Source organism: Chiloscyllium plagiosum, chromosome 16, assembly GCF_004010195.1.
Source record: "Chiloscyllium plagiosum isolate BGI_BamShark_2017 chromosome 16, ASM401019v2, whole genome shotgun sequence".
In the NCBI taxonomy this organism is placed as follows: Eukaryota; Metazoa; Chordata; class Chondrichthyes; order Orectolobiformes; family Hemiscylliidae; genus Chiloscyllium; species Chiloscyllium plagiosum.
The window spans coordinates 43,497,657-43,517,624 of record NC_057725.1 but is presented as its reverse complement, the minus strand read 5'-3'; the positions used below and the strand labels follow the sequence as shown (position 1 = coordinate 43,517,624).

Here is a 19,968-nt window from a genome sequence, read left to right as displayed (position 1 = left end):
TGGGTGGCTTGGATTCGGCAATGTAGGAGGCCTAGGACTTGCATGTCCTTGGTGGAGGGGGAGGGGGAGGTGACATGATCGACCAGAGGGTGGTGGGGCTGTTGGAGATAGCTGTGTGGAAAGGGAAATGGGTTTCCTGTCTAGCCAACCAAATGAGGCTCAGGAATCCAGAAGGGTCCCGCAAAGCTTATTTACAGATAATGGGAACCTCTTTGAAAGAGCACAGCAGTAGATTCTGCATTTTTACCTGCCCCCAGCAGCAGTCTCTGGCCTACATGAATTTCCACCACTTTATGTTTAGAAGTGATGTTGAATCAGCTTGTAAAATGTGCAAAAAAACTTTGGAGTTTATCTATTTCAGACATTTACTTTGCTGAAGATATGCTCTGAAGAGATAACAAAACTTCAGATGTCTCACTTTTATAGTCTAGGTTGTTAGTACACAGGGTGTTACAACCCTGGAGTACTACTTAATTAAGTAATTATGAAGTACTTGGTAATTTTTTTTCTGCATTAAGCTAAAAGTATGATGCGATGACACAAATTACATGATGAGTAATTTAGCACCAAAACTACAATTTGCAAATGTTGTTGATATTAAGAGACATGGTTGCCGACTCCTCCTCAAGAGTGAAGCTGATGTTTTGTTAATAAAAGGCTGTCAGATCCTAGTAATTGTAATCTCCGGAATTCTCTATTGTGAAGTAGATTTGATTTCACAATTCACAATCCCTCCTTCGTCAATCAAATCAACCTATTTTGGGGATAGCTCGAACAATTGACTCAATGAATACAGTCAAATTGATTTGCTGTTGGAAATAGTACTTTAAATGTGTATTTTTTTAAAAAAAAGCCTTTCTTACTGGAATCTTCACTTCATGTTCATAGGTGTTGAAGGGAGATTTGAAAATAATGCAAAAAATCAATTAAATTGAGACTATCCTTTATTGAACAGAAGTTGGCAAAGTGTGGGAGACATGATAGAGGTTCTGACGTTGAAAGTGAAAGCAATGCACAGGCATCAAACATGCACCTTGATTTTTTACAATATGGATGATTTTGAAATAGATTATATGCCCCGCTGCTTAAAACACCATCAGTTGAAAAATAGCAGAGTACCTGCGATACTGCTATATAAAACGCACGGATTCAGTCCCAATTTGCACATAAAACTTCTGTCTTTTCAACATAAATTGCAATGCATCTTTAAAATAAATCCGATCAGGGACAGGTTCTGATTTTAAACAAGTCTGTAAGAGACTTGAGGTTTATTGTGCTGTTAAAATAATTCACTCTGATACCAAAATCATTCAGACTGTTTCCAAAGCCCAAAGAAAGCTGTTGGATTATGACTGTTTTGTTTTTGACCTGCTTTTCTTGACCTGCATCAATGTTCATTAATTCCTTTACATTAAGGTTTTTTTTCTAGAGCATTTTCACAAGTGACTCACTTAAAAATTGCATTTGGATGCCTTCTATTGGCAAACATTATTTTTGAGGAAACTCTTGCTATTTATTGAATAGTCCATCATTAATCCTCTAGACTCGCTTTTCGTTAGTGGAAATGGAATAACTATTAATTACTCTCAAATTACATGAATATCACAATGTGCCTATAACTTTCTTCACTTCCTATTTGTGGAAAAAGTCACTTTGAATAGAACACATGTTTTCTTACTGGAAGCATAGCATGTTTGACTAATTGATACTTATCTTAACAGGGTAAAAGCTATGTGGCATATTCTGCTTTCATTTACTGAGGTTTCCGGTCAGCTTTATGATCGATTGTCTTTTGTTTCCAACAGGTTCATATCTGATGCCCCTCTGTATTTTTTCATGTTCAGTGGTGACTTTGAGATTAATGTATACATTGATTTAGTTGAGTTTCTTTTGTTCGCTCATTACTTATGAATATTATAAATTTTGGCAGGTGACATTTTGTTACTCTCAGAGAAGAAGCACCTCATTAAAGAATAAAAGTAAAATATTGAAGGTGCTGGAAATCTGAAACAAACACAGAGAATGCGGGAGAAACTAAGCAAGTCTGCAGCATCTGTGAAGACAGAAACATAACTAATGTTTGAGTCCAGTATGATGCTACTGAAAGAGTCCTATCAGATTTGAAACATTAGCTGTTTCTCTCTCCACAGAAACTACCAGACCTGCTGAGTTTCTCAAGTATTCGCCATGCTTACCTCACCAGAGAATTTGCACATCCTCAGACAGTCAGCTCTATTAATACAGCAAGTATTTAAGCAGGAGATTGATATTATTGATTAACTGGCTATATATAAAGGGGAAAGAGTTGTGTGTGGAAGGAGCTGTAAGACTGAGGAGTTAACAAACTCTGCTGACAAAGAGATGTGCCTCAGTTTCTGTCTCACCAATTCGCTTGGATCTGATATGATATTGGTAGCAGAAAATCACTGCACAACAATGAAGACTGGGCTCAGAATTCTTTTCAGACTGAAGGTCATAATTTGAGTTTGTGAAGAATGACTGAAATCTGTCATAATGGTTTCCTAATACTACAGTGAAACTTAATGTTGTCATCAATGGAAAAATAAAGTAGACCTATGAACATTCATCATGGCCTTATCAAACAAAAAACAATGTATAGTCTTGGCGTTTATGCTTCCTACTTGAAGCAAAATCAGATGTGAAGTATTCTCAAAGCTAGTGACTCAAGAACTGGACATTGAGGAAGGTTTGTATAATCTTTTAACACTTATGGGCAAATGTATAGGAAAGATGATTTTAAAAAAATAAATACAAGGCAGGATTAGACATTGAAACATTTAGAAGTAGGATATATAGAAACAGTTTATCTTTTCAGGATTGATAATTTTTTATTGAAGATTCCAAACTTAGTACTTGCCTTTAAAGTGTTGGACTATATTGAGATGTTGACCACTGGCAGACACTCCACAGGGTTAAATTTCCAGAAAGAAAGACATATGAATAGATGTCAGAAGCTCTAAAAGATTTGTGGGAAAACATTCATTCCCAGAAGGCCTTGTGGATCAAGTGGGACATTCAACAGTAACTCCAAGAATGGAAGATTCAATGGTAGCAGCCATGTGAGACTACATAGTTCAAGGCCAAAAGCATCAACACATGAGGAGAATCATTAATAAAAGGGGTCAGTACAGAGATATGTTGAGCAATTATAATAGCCTGAGGAACAAGGGGACTATAACAGAACAATATACCCATGATGTCCAAGGTATGGTCCACAAGTGCTTTAGATGCAACTCAAATACCGTTATGCAAAGGATAGTTATGAATGGAATAACAAGGTTTTCAAAATTACCCAAAGCATGGAGGATTTGGAAGACAAGAATAATGATGTTAATCAGGCAGCATGAAATGTACTAGTTACAAGAGGAATCGGCCCAGTAATGAGTGTTCAGTTACAGAGTCACTCAATTTCACTGCATTGGACAGTAGATGCACATCCAGAATGTATGGAGTACACTGGTTAAATTGTTACATAGATTCTTTAAAACGTTAAGACTGAAGTAAGGATAAGGATTTTTCAAGTTCTACTAGCTTCAGGCATGCAGATGACAACATGCTGAAATCATTAAGAAGAATGGTGAATCCCTGTAGAATAGTTAGGGTATGCCATATTTATCAGCATAGATGTACTATCAAATGTCATTCTTACTGTTTAGCAGGCCATCTATGAAATAGGCTCAAACAAAATAGGGAACACAAGAAAGCAATTATTTCTGAGAAGTCAGTGGATCTACTAGTGGATGATTAGTTTACACAATTTTGATATTCACTATACTCTTTTCTCTAACCAAAATATTAGCAAACATTAGTGGAATCTGGAATTAGGAGTTTAAATAAAATTAAGATTAATCTTAAAACTACATTAGCAATTTTCTCATTTTTTTCCCCACAAGTTAAAATCCTATTACAGAATGCAGAAATAAGGATGATGGAAATACAAATTTTACGGAAGAGATCAGCAATAAATGTGATGCATCATGGTCCATAATGAGTCGCCAATTAGCAAGAGACCTTAATGAAGTCATAGCAATGGAATAAGTAACAAAACAGTTTTACCGTGTACTTGCCAGATATGGCAACTAGATTTAGCAAGTCCATGATAAAATATACTAAAGAAAAAAGAGTACTTGTGGACAAGGTAACAGAAAAATGCATAGGAACAGGACATACAACATCAGGTGAATTCCTACTTGGTAAGTTTGACAATCGAGAGAAAAATGAGAACATGTGAATGTTATGGTAATGAACACAGCAGTGAAAAGTTCCTTTAGATTAGATTAGATTCCCTACAGTGTGGAAACAGGCCCTTTGGCCCAACCAGTCCACACTGACCCTCCGAAGAGTAACCCACCCAGACTCACCTCCCTCTGACTAATGCACCTATCCCTATGGGCAATTTAGCATGTCCAATTCACCTGACCTGCACCTTTTTTTTGGACTGTGGGAGGAAACCGGAACACCCAGAGGAAACCCATGCAGACATTGGGAGAACGTGCAAACTTCACACAGACAGTCGCCCAAGGCTGGAATAGAATCTGGGATCAGGGTGCTGTGAGGCAGCAATACTAACCACTGAGCCACTGTGCCGCCCTTTAGTAATGGAGTTTGTGAAATAAATCACGTGATGCTTCATAATATCTGAGCTCATTGACTCATTGTAAATTGCCACCTGTCTTACATAAGCAGTCCATGCAAAAACTCACTGTAAATGGTTGGAGGAGTAAAGTCCAAATCAACTGGTTTTTGGGAGAAATCCAAAAATGTAGTGTCAAAGAAATACACAGCACAGAAACAGACCCTTCAGTTCAACTCATTCATACCAACCAGATATCCTAAATAAATCTAGTCCAATTTGCTAGCATTTAGCCCATATCCCCCTCAACCCATCCTACTCATACACCCATCCAGATGCCTTTTAAATGTTCTAATTATACCAGCATCCACACACTTCCTCTGGCAGCTCATTCCATACACCTGCCACCCTCTGCGTGAAAATGTTGTCCATTTTAAATCTTTCCCCTCTCACCCTAATGAGTGATCATCCCCAGGCTTGGTGGGAGACCATGACTAGATCTACTTTTTTCCTGAACACTTTAACACCCTGTAGGCAGGCAGCAAGACACGCATTAAGGCTGAAGTTGTAGTGAAATTCTGGCAAGCTTTATGGCATTGTACAAGCTCATCAGAAATCAATTTTAATCTGGAGACATAGTTTATTACAAAACAAAGTCAGAGTGGAATGGTTAGATAAAGTTATAAGTAGTGACAGAGAAACAGTAATTTTACAGCAAATTTTTAAGGTGTATTTCTTGTAGTTTAATTGGCACTAATTACAACATTGCAAAATATGAACACATCATAGAAAATGATGAGACACTTTGCACATATATTGGACAATAATGAGGAGATTATGGGAGATTGACTGAGTATGAGCAAATTGACAGAGGAATACTGGACAATAATATTTGTCCTAGAGGACAACAACAGAAATTTGATCTCAAAGTTGACATATATGCCAGAGGTGGCTAGTGAATGGAAGGACGTAACTAGAAAATAAAACATTGGCTAAATATGCAAGAAGAGGGATAAGAGACAGAATAGAAAAAAATGAGGCAACCATGTGAAAGGTCAGAAAAGTATTGAAAATTTTGAAAGATGGACCTGGAAGTAAACATGGCCCTAGAAAGATACTGTAACTTCGTAAAAGGAATCTTGATAATATGAGGTTAAAATCTTGTGAGAGAGGAAAGTACAGAAGCAAAATCAGACATTGCTGCAAAACCTCAGCAGATCTGGCAGCGTCTGTGGAGAGAAAGCAGAGTTGAATGTTTGAGTTCCAATGGCCCTTGTTCAGAACAGTTCAGAGCAGGTGAGAGGCCTGGCTTCAAGTCCATCAGCTCCAGACATTTGTAATAACATTGATTTTATAAAAAGAAGTCAGTCTGATTACTTAACAACCTGTATTTGGAATGAAAGTAGTCTTAGTGTCTGTCTCATTGGCTGGCTTGGATTGAGCTCCAGCTCCACTGGATACGATAATCTCAAAGTTAAAGTACTTCCGTTTAAAAAACATTAATGTCTCTGTGCAATCGCTAGTTAACAAAGAAACTTCTCAAAAAAAGACTTCTGTGAATAACACTTTCATACAGTTTTCTGAAATGGAAACCCTAGTTCTAGAAAAATAACGTAAAAATAATTTTCATGGTTGAAGAAGGTTAACTTGCAAGTGACAATTGTATACCTTACTTTATCAACAAGTCTCTGATCCAGACTATTTCTAAATAGTTTAACTGTTAATAATATCTGGTCAATGGTAAAGCTGTCTTTATTGCTATCAAGTAAAATTTTCACTCAGTTTATTAGCAATATCTTTTTTTTAAGCTACTGAAGTAGAAAGCTAAAATAAATAAGCATTCGAACCAAGTTGAATTTGATTCAGCCTGTTTTAGGACACACAAGATAATGTGAGCAATATAAGAGATAGGGGAGAATACATTCATCTCATACTCATAAAAGCTGCAAATGGCTGTCTTGTGATATTGTGAGAGCACACTTAATTCATCCATACCTTTCCATGCCTATTCATTCAGTTGCATGAAGTGATTAGAGCATTCTGCTTCAAGTGACGACTAAAACTTAAATTTTTAACATGCATTAAAATTCAGCTCTAATAATTTAAATATGGAACTTTTTGAGGCTATTGCCTGCTACCCAAATGTTCTTTTAGAACTTGCTTGAAGTTACTATGTATCCCCATCTGCTTCCATGAATAATAATATAATAAATTACTAATCACCTAAACAGATACAGAATACAACATTGAACAGAAATAAAACATCATGCATAGGTTGTAGTGATAATCAACATATGTACAAGATATCCATCCTTCCCATTTCCCTTCCTGCCATTAATAAGGCTATAGCTGCCCCATTGCCTTTGTTGCTGCTGTTACCTGACAGCAGTGTGAAGGTGACTGAATAAATCCCATTCTCCTTCCGTGCCTCGTTGCCTTCTGTGTAAGTGATGTCCACCTGGAATTTAACTGGCTTCTGGAACACAGCTGGGCCCCCAGTGGATTTGTACTCTGCTCGGAAACTTGTCTGAGACATAACACTGTGACTTAGGCTAGGGATCTGCAATTCAGGAAAAGAGTATACCATTCATTAATGACAGGGAAATTAGGTAATGTTTCTTTAATTAATGTATGTGCATGCAGTGAAGATTTAGATGAAATTTCAGACAATGATCCAATGTGTTTCCTTTTAAAAATGCTTTAAATAAATTTATCCCTTTACTATAGTAACAGTATGGTAAATAGACATTTTATATCAGCTCATCTGCTATTTTCATAGAACTATAGAAGTTTACAGAAAATGAGACTTTTTCTCCATTATGTCCATGATACAGCTATATAAAATGAATCCCACTACTCTACTCTTTTTCCATAGCCTGCATCATTCCAAATTCAAATATCATCCATTCTCCATTAAAAATGCAATTATCTGTGCATTAACCATATTCTTTGGAAAAGTATTACATTCCTGCAATCTGTGTGAATAAAGTTCACCCAGTCATTCTTATTCTTTTTGATTATTGTAAAGACTCCTTGACACAAACTCCCCATATCCTGGTCCTTCTATCCAATGTTGTCATAATTCCGACACCATCTGAGCACACATACACTATACATATTCTATGGCTTAAATGACCAGAATATAAGGAATTATCTAAAATTGTACACACTAATCTGAAAAATGATTTTATTAATATTTTATGACTCAACCTACTGTTAGCATGTCTGCTAACCAGCTGTCAGTCAAGTTGCTACATGTCTTTTACCAAACCTGTTAAAAATTATTTACACAATTAATGCATCCTATTCAGGAATCCAAACATATTTCTTCAAAACACACCAGATTTGTAAAATCTAATTGGTCATTTAAACAAATCAAAATACTGCGGATCCTGGAAGTCTGAAACAGAAAACTGAAGTTCCTGGAAATACTGTACTGGTGGCTTCTGTGTAGTACGATGCAGAATTAATATTTTGGATCAATGACCTTTTATGCAAGACATTTATTTTAACTGATTGTGTTGGGCCAAAGGGATTGGTAACACGACAATTAAATAAACTAAAGATGTGTCTACAGGAGGTGTGATTGGCAGGATAATACACAGTTATTGTCTGAAAGTAGAAGAAAGAAAACCACATCCAGCAAAAACGACTAAAGAAATGGGAGCAGAGGTAACTGTCTAAAATAATTGAAATCAATGTTGCATTCAGTAGGCTGTTGAGAGCCAAGTTCCAAAACATGGTCACCCAGTCTGTACTTAATATACCCAACGTAGAGGTAGACATATCATGAACATTGAGTGCAGCGCACTGAACTGACAGGAAGAATCAATTGGTATTTCACTTGGAAAGAGTATATGGAGTCTTGGATGAATGAAGGGTAAATAACAGTTGTTACATCTGGTTTGCATTGCAAGTTGGCATGGGAAGGGGACGAAAATAGGGAGTGACTGAGGAGTGGACAAGGATATTGCCAAGAAAACAAGTCTTTACATTCCTAAAAGGGGAGGTGTGGAAGATGCGTTTAATGGCGGCATCACTCTGGAGGTTGTAGAAATGTCTAATACTAAAAGGCTAGTGGCTTGAAAGGGGAGGATAAAGGAAAACTCACCATGGTTCTCGGAGAAAGGGACAAGAATCAGAACAGATATCAGAGAATGAGATGCACATGATTGCGGATTCTATCATACAACAATGTGTGGAATCCCCAATTGACAAAAGCAAGGACATATCTTTGAAGACTGTATCATCATAATAGATGCAACATGGATGAAGAAACTCAGATAATTGAAGAGTTCTTATAGGAAGCAGGTATAAAAAGGTAGCTGTGAAAGTCAGTGGGTTTACGTTGAATATTGCTTGATAGCCTGCCTCCAAAAATGAAGACAGAAATGTCATGGAAGAGAAGGGAAGGGAAACATCCATAATAGACCATGTGAAGTTGAGAGAAGAGTGGAAATTTAAATCAAACTTGATGAAACTGCCCAGTTCAGGGAAAAAAAACAGGAAAAACACTAAAATGTCCATCAAAGTAATGGCAAAAGAGACGAGGACATAGCCTGACTAGGACTGCTACAGAGAATCATCTACATTTCTTACAAAAGGCAAACACTGCTAAGACTCATGTTTGTACTCAATGCAATACATTTTATTTAGAAGAAATGGGTGGAGTTCAGGAATTCTTCAATGTAAAAACAAATTCAACCAGATGGAGAAGGGCGCTGGTTGGGAGCGAATCCAAAGAAGAAGTCGGAAACATTCAAACAGTTCGCAATGAAGAAAAGGTTAGAACCAGGAAACTGGCAAATTTTAGAGTGACTGATGGAAGAGTCATAGATAGTTGGAAGAGACAAGAGGAGAAAGAATTGAGTTGAAATCCATGGAAATGAGTTCGATGGGGCAGGAACTGGCTGGAACGAGAGCTCAACCATGGAAGACTTATTTATGGATCTTGGAAAGGTAGTAAAAGGGTTTGGAAATTATGAGGTTGGAAGTTCTAGAGGGACAATCTCTAGATGAAAAGTCACTGAACTAAACGTTAACTCTGCTCCTATATCCACTGATGATATCTGACCTCTTGAATATATTCAACATTTTCTGTTGTTATTGACCATTTAAACATATCCAGTCTTGCTACCATTAGCTGAGTCATGTATTACTAACTGTTCAATAACCTCATCTGAACCAATGGATTTGAAGAATTTGCCTCAATTAGGTATTAGTGCTTTTAAGGAAAGGCTCTATTCTTTTTAACTTTGCCATATTGCTTCTTATAATTGTAGATTGGATGCTTTCTGAACATACTATCGCCTGTGCGAGAGTGAGGACTGCAGATGCTGGAGATCAGAGTCTAGACTAGAGTGATGCTGGAAGAGCACAACAGGTCAGGCAGCATTGGAGGAGCAGGAAAATCGACGTTTTATGGCAAAAGCCCTTCATCAGGAAGCCTGTGCTTTTCCAGCACCACTCTAATCTAGATACCTGACCCTATTCTCAATAGATTAACTACTGATATTGTTATAATTGTTTGATTAAAAAATGGAACCCTGTGTGCCAACTGTTGCTAAAGTTTTGGTTATAAAACAGCTGAAATTAGTTTCTGGCACTACAGAAAAATAAGGAACAACAAATTGGCAGCCAGTTGTTCGATGTATTGTTCCAGTCGAAAATAATGTGTACACAGAATGCCTACTCCCTATTGTCCATTTTTGCATTACTGTCCTAGATTAGTTTTATCCATTACAGTTTAGATTTTGATTTAGAAAATTGGGGTTCACCTTCAGAGTGACATTATAAAAGCAGGCCACTGCTATGGGTAAAGGTGTCATTTACATTGTTTTCTTGGCAGGTCTTTCTAGGCCTGCATTACAGAGACTGCTGAGAGTGCACTTGGCAATTGCCATCCTTCCAATGTCTACTGCTCATGGCTTGACTGGCAAGACTCTGTACAACAGGACAAATATTTATGGGAAAAAAATGATTTTAGAAATCACTAGAACAATCTATTGGTTGATCTTCTGGGTATTTAAATTTTAAATAGCCCTTCTCTATATACATAGCAAAGCTGGATGCAGGTACCATTATAACGTTTAAATGACATTAGGGTAAGCTCATAAATAGGAAAGGTTTGGAGGGATATGGGCTAAGCCAAACTCAAGCTCAGGGTCTAGTTTAGTTTGGGGACATGGTCAGCATGGACTGGTTGGACCAAAAGGTATATTTCTATGCTGTATGACTATAATTGAAAATACTCCTGCCTAGAAGCAGTTTAACATGTTGCATATTGCTTTTCACTAATAAAATAATGCAGAAATGAAATAATGCAGCTGAACATACTGCAGACATACTTTTTAACCCATGTTCATCTATGCAAGTTGCATCAACAAATTCACAGAAGGCCAGATATGTTAAGTATGGACTGCAGAATGACTTTGGGTTTTCAGTTTCTACTCAGATTATTGTTTACCTGAGGTCAATTACCTAATGAATGATAGGTTTTAACATTTTTTTTTTAAAACACAGCAACCTCCAGAGTCATGAGCTCCCATAATTCATTTAAATATCCTTTTCCATCAGTCTAGTTTTCAGTTCACACTCCTGCATTGCTCTTTGCTTTGTCAAGAAATGATTGGAGCTAACTGGAATGTAATATATTGTTGACTGCAGTGGACTGCAAGTAAAATGGGTTATGTCAGATATTGATGTATTCTTGCTGTTTCAGTCCTGAGAGAAAGAAAGATCACAGGATTTAACCAGTAAAATGACAGGTCATGTTAAACATGTGCAATCTTTTGTATTTGAAAGTCCTCAAAGTGCTTGCTTTCAAACAGAGAATGAATACACCAAGTCAACTTTGTAATTTGTAATGCAATCAATGACAGGCAGCTAGGCATTAATTTTTGGAAACTGAAATGAAGTTGAAACAAATCTCTCAAATTTATGACAGTAAAGGCAGAGAAGTAGATTTTGAGTTCACAGTGGCTGATCAGCTGAGCATACAAAGAGACTGATGTGGCCATAAGAACAGCAGGTACAGGGTAGCTTGTCATTCTGAACATTTTTGGGAGACTTACACCACATTTTCAGTGGGGAGCAGGCTCCAAAATCCACTCCATGATTTTTTCTGAGGACTTAATTAGGATGGAGAGATATGTAACAAACTACTTAACAGAACTTCATTCTCTTAAGTGAAAAATAAATGCTGGAAATCACAGTCGGCCAGGCACTACCTATAGAAAGCAAGTGCAAGCCAATGTTTCAAACCTGGACGGCTCTTCATTAGACAATTCAGTTTCCAGAACAGATTCCAGCATCTGGAGTAATTTAATCCATCATTTTCTTGAGTATCATGCTGTATTTTCCAAGTTGAATTAATTAAACTAAGTTTCACTGTCAGTTATTTCTGAACTTCTTGATTAAAATGATGTTTCTTTGTTGTAGATGTTTATAATGAAACAACTTCTCATGTATTTTTCTTTCTTTCTCTACCATAACTGTCTCTACTCCACAGTTTGCTCTCGCAAGAGTATTGACAGCTTTCTCATGAATGTCTCAGAAAATTGAAATGGACTGAGTTGTAAGGAAATACAGTGCAGTTCAGGAAAACACCTCTTCTTGAAGAAGACAGACAGGCCTCTTTGCAGCAGATGTCCAAACTGGAAAAAGACTGACATGGGTGGAGGGATGGAGTTGATGGTGATCGCAGTGTCTTCTAACAGTGATGATGCTCACAACATACTATTCCATCTCTGTGAAGACTCAAATAGACTATCTTGCTAATTTACAATTTGGCTGATGGATATACAATCATTGAAACCAGGTTAATTTCATACTGAAGCATTAAATATTACTAATGATATTAGAATCCTCAGTTGAATTATTTGTCTGTCCATTTTGATCAAACTTCTAAAGGAGGAAATACCCTGAGGTGAAATATTAACAGAATCAAGATGATAAACTTCAGCCAGCTGTCATGTGAATTTACATCAGTCTTCCAGTTTGATGGTCTTTAAAGTAATATTGAAATGTTAATATTCCAGACTGTGGTTTCGATCTGAAGTTATGATGACATTTGTCACCCGTGGAGGAGCACCATCAGGACTGCTCATTGAACTCTTCCAGTAAAATACTTTCAAGTTTAAAACAGTAACAGAAAATATTTGAAACAGAGTAACTTGGTCAACAAGAATGGCATAAAGAAACACACATGTTTCAAGCCAGCTAATGTTCCAATCAACGCATCAACTTAACTTTATATTTTAAGATAGTGAAAATGTACAATTTTCAACAACATTTTGCTTGTATTTCAGGCAGGGAAATGAGATATGAAATATGAGCTACAGCTTTTTTTGAAAAACATATTTTAATGAAAATTTCATCAAAGCTTTAACAACTGTGTGGGTGCAGCTGCAACAACAGCTCCTCCAATAATTTCAATTTGATGAAATGTAGTATCACACTTCAGCGTGACAACCTATCAAATTGTGATCACATCTCTGCTTTTGTTTTTAGCAGTGAATGAGACTAATACTAAGTCACAAGAAGAACAGTGTGACATTACAAGGTCGATTGCGTTCTATTGCCTGGTGAAGTTGGATTCAAATTCAATCTAGCCCGATGAGGCGATGTTCTGCTTGTTAAAAGGATCTCGCGTGAGGTGAACCTATTCATCTTCTATAACAAAAACAGAAACTGCTGGAAAAGCTCAGCAGGTCTGGCAGCATCTGTGGAGAAAAGTCAGAGTTAACATTTCGGGTCCAGAAACGTTATTTTGTTCTTTCGGTTTCTATTGATCTTCTATCCAGTTCCTCGCATTTGAATGCAACCCAGACGCTGCCTTTAGTGAAGGAATTATTACATTTCCTACTAAATTGGGAGAGGCTGATGTAAAGTGGAAATGCAGATCTTAAAGGATATTGTACCCTTTCTGGGTTTTCTCATTTGGTCAAGGGAAGTAGGTGTTTCCTGCCCAGCCTTAGTTGCTTGACAGGATTGTAGGTGAGAGAGTCACCTTCTTCAACCACTGTAATCTGTGTAATGTAGTGATTTCCAGTGGTGCTAACTAATGAGATAAAATCTGCTATTTGGAAGATCAAATGGACAATATGAACAGTTGCGTTGACTAACTTTGTTTTCAAAGCTTGCATTTTGTGAGACAGTCCCTGACTGAAAATAAAACTGGAAGTTAGTTTCTGGGAAAACAGGGTTATAAATATAGGTTTGTGGCAATGACAGCAGATTTCAGGGAAATTGACTTTGGCACCTCATATTGCTGAGGAAACAGAGAATGTGTTTTCGGATACAAGTGAAGAATTCTCAGAGATCAGATTTCAGCAGGACATCAAAAAAGGCAGACTGTGGAGAGGTAGGTAGGAGTGAGTGTGTGTGTGTGTGTGTGTATAGAGAAAAAGCAGACAGACAGCTGGAAAAAAATGAAACATGGATATTAAGTTTAGAAGTAGGAATAGTGAAATAAGGTTACTATGGCAACTTCAGTTATTTTGGGAAAACCATTCCACCATGCATATAAACAACTGAGTTTAGGGGTTTGGCCTTCTGGTGACAATCTGAGTTCCATGGACATAAATGCTCCCAGAAGCAACCAAGTGGCCAAATTCTGTGCGAAGGAAAATTGCTAACATGTATCTGAATAAAACAGAGCAGTAAATTGAACAAAAGCAGAAATTGCTGGAAAAGCTCAATACATCTGGCAGCATCTGTGGACAGAAATCAAAGTTAGCATTTCAGGTTGAGAACCCTTCTTCAGATGTTGCCAGTCCTGCCGAGCTTTTTCAGCAATTTCGTTTTTTGTTTCTGATTTACAGCATCTGCAGTTCTTTCAGTTTTTGTTTCGTAAAAGGACATGGTGACTGAACAAACCACCGCCACATGGACTAAGATGATTGCCAGTACACCAATGAGAGATATATTTGTTGTATTGGGTGTACAAAGTGCAATTTATAGTTCAAAGTGACAACAATGTGCCTGTTTTGGTTTGATTGTTAAAGATTATAACAATGAAATCTTATTAGTTAGTTTTTCCATTGGGATCTTGGCAAAGATCAATAATTTCAGGTGATCCGTCTGCATTGGGAATCATAACAATGGGGAGGCAATGGGCCTAGTGGTATTATCACTGGACTATTAATCCAGAAACTCAGTTAATGTACGAGGGACCCAGGTTCAAATCCTGCCACAACAGATTAAAATTCAGTTATAAAAAATCTGGAATTAAGAGTCCAGTAATGACCAAAAAACCCATTTGATTGCTGGAAAAACCCATTTCGTTCACTAATGTCCTTCAGGGAAGGAAATCTGCCCATCCTCACCTGATCTGGCTTATGTGTGACATCAGGCCTACAGTAATGCGATTGACTCTCAACTGCCCTCTGAAATGGCCTTGAAAACCACTCAATTGTATCAATCACTAACCTAGGACATGTGGACTTCAGCAGTTCAAGAAGGCAGCTAACCACCACTTCTCAAGGTCAACGAGGGACGGGCAATAAATGCTGGCTAGCCTGCAATGCCATGTCCCATGAATGAATAAAATAAATAACAAAATTGGGGTTCACAGAACAGTACAGGCCTTTTGGCCCACGATGTTGTGCTGAGCATTTAATTTTAAACTAAGATCAACCTAACCTACACATCCCTCAATTTACTGCCATCCATGTGCTTGTCCAGCCGTCGCTTAAATGTCTCTGACTCTACTACCACTGCTGGCAGTGCATTCCACGCACTCACCACTCTCTGCATAAACAGCCTACCTCTGACATCTCCCCTGTACCTTCCTCCAATCACCTTAAAGTTAGGACCTCTCATGACAGCCATTTCTGCCCTGGCCAAAGGTCTCTATCTATCTACTCGATCTATGCCTCCCATTACCTTGTACACTTCTATCAATTTACCTCACTTCCTTATTCTCTCCAGTGTGAAAAGCCTGAGCTCACTCAACCTCTCTTCATAAGACAAGCCCTCCAATCGAAGCAGGGTAAATCTCCTTTGCACCAACTCTAAAACATCTACATCCTTCCTACAGTGAGGCGACCAGAACTGGTAACAATATTCCAGGTGTGGTCTAACCAGGGTTTTATAGAGCTGCAGCAAAACTTCATGGCTCTTAAACTCAACCCCCCTGTTAATGAACATTAAAATACCATATGCCTTCTTAACGACCCTATCAACTTGGGTGGTAACTATGTATGTGAACCCCAAGATTCCGTTGTTCTTCTACACTGCCAAAAATCTTGTCTTTAACCCTGTATTCAGCATTTAAATTCTAACTTTCAAAATTAATCACTTCGCACTTATCCAGGTTGAATTCCATCTGCCACTTCTCACCCCAGCTCTGCATCCTGTCAATGTCTTGTTGTAGCCTGCAACAGCCCTTGATACTATGTACAACAGCAACAACCTTTGTGTCATCGGCTAACTTATCCTTTCACTTCTTCATCCAAGTCATTTATGAAAACTACAAAGAGCAGAGGTCCAAGAACAGATCCCCGTGGGACACCATTGGTCACCAACCTCCAGGCGGAACACTTTCCATCCACTACCACTCGCCGTCTTCTTTCAGTCAGCTAATTCTCTATCCAAACAGCCAAATTTCTGAATGAGCCTATAGTGGGGATCCTTATCAAATGCCTTACTGAAATCCAAATACGCCACATCCACTGCTCAACCTTCATCAGTTTGTCTTGTCACATCCTCAAAGAACTCAATAAGGCTTGTGAGGCATGATCTGCCCCTCTGAAAGCCATGCTGACTATTTTTCGTCAAACTATGTTTTTCCAAATAGTCATAAATTCTATCTCTCAGAATCCTTTCCAGTACCTTGCTGACCACAAGCATAAGACTGACTGGTCTGTCATTCTCAGGGATTTACCTATTCCATTTCTTGAACAAAGGAAAATTATTCGCCTCCCTCCAATCATCCGGTACTACTCCCGTGCAGAGTGAGGACGCAAAGATCATCGCCAGAGGCACAGCAATCTCATTCCTCACTTCCCATAGTAACCTTGGGTATATCTGGTCCGGCCCTGGGGGTATATCTGGTCCGGCCCTGGGGATTTATCTATCTTGATGCTTCCCAGAATTTCCAGCATATCCACTTTCTTAATATCAATCTGTTCAAGCTGATTAACCTGTTCTCACTATCAACAAGGTCTTTGCCAAATGGAAAAGATAAAATTCAAAATGAGTTTAAAAACAACACAAGAACTGATACATAGCTTGGGCGAGAAAAAGAGTCCGGAGGAAAATAAACCTCACTGTGAAAGGCAGTTCTAAGATTGCAAATTACTAGGGTGAGAAAAGAGCAGGAGTAAACCCTCTGGAAGCACATATGCTGCCTGGGTTTTGACACAGTATAACATTAATTTGAGCTAAGACTTTGACATTGAAACTTAATGACTGTCTTCTGAAAGTGCATTTAAACTATATCCATGGGCAGTCCCTGTCTACTGGTTTAGTAATTTACTCAAAAAATTGACCTACCTTTATTAGAAATGACTTTACTTTCACAAATTCACATTGACTAATCAACTTAAATTTATCTTAAATGCTCTTATTACTCTCTTCTGTATGATAGACTCCAATTGCATCCCCACAATAAATATTGCACGAGCAAATGTACAATTTCCTTGTTTTTCTTTTACACCTTACTTAAATAAAGGTTACATTTGCAGTTTTCTAATCTAAAAGGACAATTTCTCAATCAAGAGTACTTTGGAAGATTGTGGTTTGTGCATTTTGAATTTCATCACTTATATCCTTTAAACCCCTAGCCTGGTGACAGGTTCAATGAACAAAATGACTCATTTCTGTTCCTATGATTTCTCAGTCATTAGTGGTATTAGGTTTTCAAATACTGCTTTCTTGTTTACATTTGCTTTAATGAGTTCCAGTCCTTGATTTATTATTAATTTCCCTAGAAACTTAGATATAATATCTACTCACTTTGCTGTGGATAGCAAAAATGGCACCCAAGAGAAGCTTTAAATTGCTTATTCAAGGATGAGTAAGTCAAACAAATGAACATGAAGCAACCTCCATGTAAAGACATGCTTTGACACTATATTAAGGAAAAAAAAGAGATTCTATTCATCTACCTTACTGGATTCAAGTGAACTTTTAAATGTTCCTGCAAGCTGCGTCAGTTTCTGAGTATTCCTGTCAGTATTTCTGAATTGTTGGTCACTGTTAGACTTATATTTTGCAAACTTAAAATTGTTTTGGGCTCTTAACTACAACTTTAGACCTTGATTCGAATATATTCTGCAGCATCATCTGAGAGCCAAGAGGTAAAACAGTGATGAATCAGGCTTGGTGGAAGTGAATTTCCCTGATTCCAACTGCTCAACTGGCTCACCTCTCATAATGTATGGGGTGGGCTAAAATCTAAGTTCAAACCACAGTAGCCCAGACCTGCACTCCATACTGATATTATTCAGAAATCACCAATGCAAACAAATTTATCAAAAATAGAAGTATTAAATAGCAGAGATATGCATTTCAAAAAATATTTGTTATTTGTAGTTTATTTTTAACAGTAGACAAAGTAATAAACTTTCTTGGCAAAATCAAACAAAAACTGTTCTGCTCTGAATTTGCACAATGTTATTACCTCCCACTGATTGTTAGGTCTTCCCAGTTTTGAAGGTGCCAAAAAATGTGCCTGACTCATTTTTTGGGAAATAATTTTAAAAAGCTACTGCCCCTGTCATTTCAGCTTTCCTCCTCTTTGGGAAGATATATGCTCCACAATTCTTCTTAAACATACACCTACCATGGGGGAGCTACAGGCTTATACTCACATTGTGCCCACAATGAAATAGCAGTCAAATAGTGGTCAAGCAATACATAGTTTCTCAATAAATATCCACTTTAGATGGCAGTGCTGTTGTAAGAGTTACATTTTGCATACAATCACACTGAATGCAAGATCCAGGACTGACACTATAAATTAATTTTTCACATCTTACATTGTAAGTAGATGGACATTTTTTTGTGTAGGTATCTTTTTCCAGATTTCAATCATACCCTATTAGTTAGAAAATTAAACAATCTATAATCATTAAACTTAAATTTGCTAACATTACCAAGGCAGAATCTCATTCTAATCACAGACAAAAAGATGAAAATCTTTTTTCTGAAATCCAGCTGTACATTTAGCAAAAAATTATACTTACGGAAAGGAAGGCATGGACAATGTCTGCTTTGATGGAACTCAATGGCTTGTCCTTGATGACGACAAATATCTGCTCCTCTTTGTCCAAGTTGATGAAGTTACCAAACCATGACTTTTTGGCAAGCCTAAATAAAACAAAACAAAACTTCTGATCAGCCACAGATAAAAAAAATCATTCTCTTGTATGTCTATCTGGCTTTTCCATTGGGGTACAATATTTTGATACGACAACAAGAAATGCGAACACATCTCTAGTGACCAACTCATTGGAATTATGAGTCATTGGAGCAGATTAGCAGAGCTGTCAGTTGTTCACTTTGTAAATTTAATTTTCACATTGAAATAAAGTGGAGTAACTCCAGATTCCTAATTCATACGTTAATAGTTTTATTATAATTCTACACTCACTGGGAATTTCCGAAACTTAATATTGTGTTTTGAGAGATACCATTCCCAACTATCAACTTGTGGAAGGTCCCTCCATTAAGAAGTTAATCAACCAGCTGGTATATGCTTATACCTCTTTGCCTCAAATTGCTTTGGTTACTAAACTAAAGGATGTATACTACATGTTAATGGTGAGTGATCAAATTCTGCTATGTTTAAGCAGAGTAGAAAGCCTTAATTTGTTTGTATTATTGGGATTTTACCATTTCTTCAAGTATCAAATAGTGCAATTTAGTTTTAAGGAGGGCAAGAACTCAAGAATAAACAAATGTAGTACCTGGAACACATTTTGCATTTAAGCTGCAGCAATCTAAAGCCAAAACTGGGATCCTGATTGGCAAGGAGAATGGCCTGAGAAGGAGAATAATATGTCAAGCGTGCAAGCTAAAGTTAGAGATTGTAATAGGGAAGCCACTAGCACTCTTCCTACAGGTCAAGAATTAGAGACGAAAATTTCGGATTAGCTCAGGGAAGTGGTGTGCACTCTTCATATTGGTCAATAATTGATATGATTTGAGTAAAAGTCATGAATTTTTATGACATAGATGCTCAAACATGTGCTGAATGTTGTAAGTGCTGACTGCAAATGGCATGTAAGTATGGCGATTGCAGGAATCTCTGCATTTTTCAGAGGATAACATTTGTTTCAAGATACCTGCTATAAATTAGTAGTTAGCACTTAGAAGGAAGTTGGCACTTGCATGAGACATTGCTAGTTGATAAGTAATTGTTGTAG

General features: G+C 37.5%; 1 protein-coding gene across 1 annotated transcript in view; it reads right to left on the bottom strand.

Annotated features, from left to right (window-relative positions):
• The window catches only part of LOC122557836 (serine/threonine-protein kinase BRSK2-like), a 957,494-nt gene that overhangs the window by 57,166 nt on the left and 880,360 nt on the right, over positions 1–19,968 (bottom strand). Inside the window, 2 exon segments of the mRNA XM_043705934.1 lie at positions 6,974–7,154; positions 18,787–18,910. Coding sequence (XP_043561869.1) covers positions 6,974–7,154; positions 18,787–18,910 — 305 coding nt within the window.